The sequence below is a fragment of the Lagopus muta genome, chromosome 27 (genome assembly GCF_023343835.1).
Source record: "Lagopus muta isolate bLagMut1 chromosome 27, bLagMut1 primary, whole genome shotgun sequence".
Lineage (NCBI taxonomy): Eukaryota > Metazoa > Chordata > Aves > Galliformes > Phasianidae > Lagopus > Lagopus muta.
Genome location: NC_064459.1, coordinates 2,473,573 through 2,476,897, shown reverse-complemented (window position 1 = coordinate 2,476,897; position 3,325 = coordinate 2,473,573). Strand labels below are relative to the sequence as shown.

General features: G+C 62.1%; 1 protein-coding gene across 1 annotated transcript; it reads left to right on the top strand.

Annotated features, from left to right (window-relative positions):
• Window positions 1–36: 36 nt before the first annotated feature.
• ZNF703 (zinc finger protein 703) lies at window positions 37–1,481 on the top strand (the record flags this gene model as incomplete). The annotated part of the gene is made up of 1 exon (XM_048927979.1): window positions 37–1,481. A coding segment is annotated over one exon (1,419 nt), but the record flags the coding sequence as incomplete, so codon positions are not given.
• Window positions 1,482–3,325: the final 1,844 nt, after the last annotated feature.

Sequence of the window (3,325 nt, the reverse complement as noted above, 5' to 3'; positions counted from 1 at the left end):
GGGGGGGCCGGACCGGGGGGTGCCGTCGGGTCCCCCCCTGACCGGCGCCGCGCTCCGCTCCGCCCGCAGCTGGACGCCAAGAAGAGCCCTCTGGCGCTGCTGGCCCAGACCTGCTCGCAGATCGGCAAACCCGACCCTCCGCCCTCCTCCAAGCTGAACGCCGTCGCCTCCACCGGGCTGCCCGCCGCCGACAAGGAGCCCTCCGCCCGCCCCGCCGCGCTCAAACCGCCGGGCGGCAGCGGGGACGCTCCGCCCGAGGACAAGTCCAGCTTCAAGCCCTACTCCAAGGGCGGGGAGCCGCGCAAGGAGGGCCCGGACAAGGCCGGCTTCCGCGTCCCCAGCGCCGCCTGCCCGCCGTTCCCCCCGCACAGCGCCGCATCCCCGGGCGGCTCCCGCGGCGCGTCCCCGCAGCACTCCGAGCCCAAGAGCGCCGACGACAAGAAGGAGCCCGAGGCGGGCAAGCCCGGCCCCGACGGGGCGAGCGGGGCTTTGGGGCGCGGGGCGGCGGCGGAGTCCGGGGCGCACGGCGAACCCCCCTCATCGGGCCGCAAATCGGAGCCCCCAGCGCTGCCGCCCGCCGCCGGCCATGTGGCCCCCGTGTCTCCTTACAAGCCGGGCCACTCCGTCTTCCCGCTGCCGCCTTCCAGCATCGGTTACCACGGCTCCATCGTGGGCGCCTACGCCGGGTACCCCTCGCAGTTCGTGCCCGGGTTGGACCCCAGCAAAGCGGGGCTGGTGGGCAGCCAGCTGCCCGGGGCGCTGGGGCTGCCGGGGAAGCCGCCCAGCTCCAGCCCGCTGACCGGGGCCTCGCCGCCCTCCTTCATGCAGGGATTATGCCGGGACCCGTACTGCCTGAGCTACCACAGCGCCTCGCACCTGGGCTCCGGCAACTGCTCCAGCTGCGTACACGACGCCGGCAGCCTGAAGAGCGGATACCCCCTGGTGTACCCCGCGCACCCCCTGCATTCGGTGCACACCACGCTCTCCTCCGGCGGCACCCCCAGCCTGCCCGGCCACCCCCTCTACACCTACGGCTTCATGCTGCAGAACGACCCCCTGCCCCACATATGCAATTGGGTGTCTGCCAGCGGACCCTGCGATAAGAGGTTTGCCACCTCGGAGGAGCTGCTCACCCACCTACGGACCCACACGGCGCTGCCGGGCGCGGAGAAACTCTTGGCCGGTTATCCCACGTCGGGGTTGGGTTCGGCCGCTTCCTGCCACCTCCACCTCCCGCCCGCCGCCCCCGGCAGCCCCAGCACGTTACCGGCCTCCCTGTCCTTGAGGAGCCCACACACTTTGGGACTCAACAGGTATCACCCGTACGGCAAGAGCCATTTGCCCGCAGCCGGAGCTCTCCCCGTGCCGTCGTTGCCGGCTGCCGGACCTTACTACTCCCCCTACGCTCTCTATGGCCAAAGACTGACTTCAGCTTCTGCACTGGGATATCAGTAACCACGGCGGCCCCTTCCCCTCGCCGAGCCCCCTCCCCCTTTCCATCCCGAACCCCCCCCCCCTCGGCTCCCTCCTTGGAACTGTGTATTTATTTACTGTATGTTAGCTTAAAGCTGGGAATATAAGTGCATTAATACACCAATGAATCGATGGTATGCAAAAAAAGTCTGTGTCCAAAAAAAAAAAAAAAAAAAAAAAAAAAAGAAAGAAAAGAAAAAAAAAAAAGAAAAAATCTTTTCTTTGCAGGTGTGGGGCTTTGGGTTTTTTTTTCGTTGTTTTTTTTTTCCCTGTTATTTCTTTTAATTAATTTTTTTTCCTTCCCCCCCTTCTTCGTTTTCCCCCTGAGAAATTCTTGCATGACTCCCAACGCATACAGGAACAAAAAAGACAAAAAAAATTCAACCACGTTTCTTCCTCCTCCTCTTCCTCCCCCCCCCCCCACCTCATTTATCGTTCTGGGATTCAGTTTCTCTTCCTTTGTGAAGTTAACAGACGTCCATTTTTTAATTATTATTGGGTTTTTTTTTTTTCTTTTTTTTTTTTTTTTTGCCAATGCGTTTTGGGGCTGCGGATGGAGCGGCCCCCGCCCCGCGGCTCTCGCCCGGCCCTTCCGCGGGGACGAATCCCATTTTCTCCCCCTTATCCTTTCTCCTCCTCCTCCTCCTCCCCTCGGGGCTGCGGGCTTCCACCCCGACGGCGGCGGCGGCCCCACGGACGGAACGGCGGCGGTGGCGGCGGCGGGCGCGGGGCCGCCCGGCCGGGAGGGCTGCGAGCATTGCGGGTGACTTAAGAGCTGCGGCTTGGTAAGTCTTATTTTGTTAATAAATGAATACTTGGTTATATTCACCCTGTGGTGTGGTTTCTCTTCCCCTCGACCCCGCGGCTTTGTCCGTTCTCCCGGTGGTGCGGGATGCGATGCGGGATGCGAGCTCCATCTAGCGGCGCGGGGCTGCGGGCGGTGCGGGGTTCGGGGCGATCCCGGTAAGGAGCGGTGCGGGATCGCGCGTGGAACGGAGGGGTTGTGCTGGGTTTGTCCGTGCGTGGAGGAGAGAGGGAAGGTTCGAGAATTGGTGCGAGGATCCCCGGTGTTCCTGTCCCTCCCCCCCCGCAGCTGCATCCCCATAGGAATTCAGGCTTAGGGACCCCCTCCCCACCGCCATCCCCACACAGGATGAGCTGTGCCCCCTCCCTCCTCTCCGTTTCGTCATTCCCACCCCCCTCTATGGGCCGGGGGCTGCTCTGCAGAGCCCACCCCACACCAACACCTGTGCCAAACGCTGCTCCCTGCACAGCCCCACTGCTCCCATTGCCCCACATGGCTTTTCCTTTTCTTTCCTTTTTTTTTTTTCCCCTGCTGTTGAGTGCTTTGCTCCTGTTGCATTTTTTCGGGTGAGTCATGCAATTAATCCCAGTTAATTGCCTGCTCTCTATTGCCTTATGCCCCGCGTTTAAATTCCTTTGTGTCTTTTGAGCTGAAAAATAATGCGCTTAAAACAGAGACTTGTTTGGCCAATGGGGTTTTTATTTTTCCTTCCAGTGAGCAGCCAGGGGCCGGGTGATGGCTGCAGCTCCCCAGTGCATATAGGGCAGGTGGGGGTCCAGCTGTCCAGTGGCTGTCAGACCCCAGTTTTGGGGTCTGCAGTGAATCTGGCCCAGGTCTGGTCGGTGTTGGTAGCATGAAGGCCTGGGTGCTGCAGGATGGGGTTTGCTCCTTGCTCTGCCCGGGATGCCAGGCCCGGTGCCACCCATCCCCACATCCTTGCTGAGTGCCAAACCCTGTGGGCATTGCAGCAGCTGCGACCTTTGGTGCTGGGCATTGCAGGGCGGCGGGCAGTGGTGGTGTAAATCATGGCATAGATCACCGCTCCTC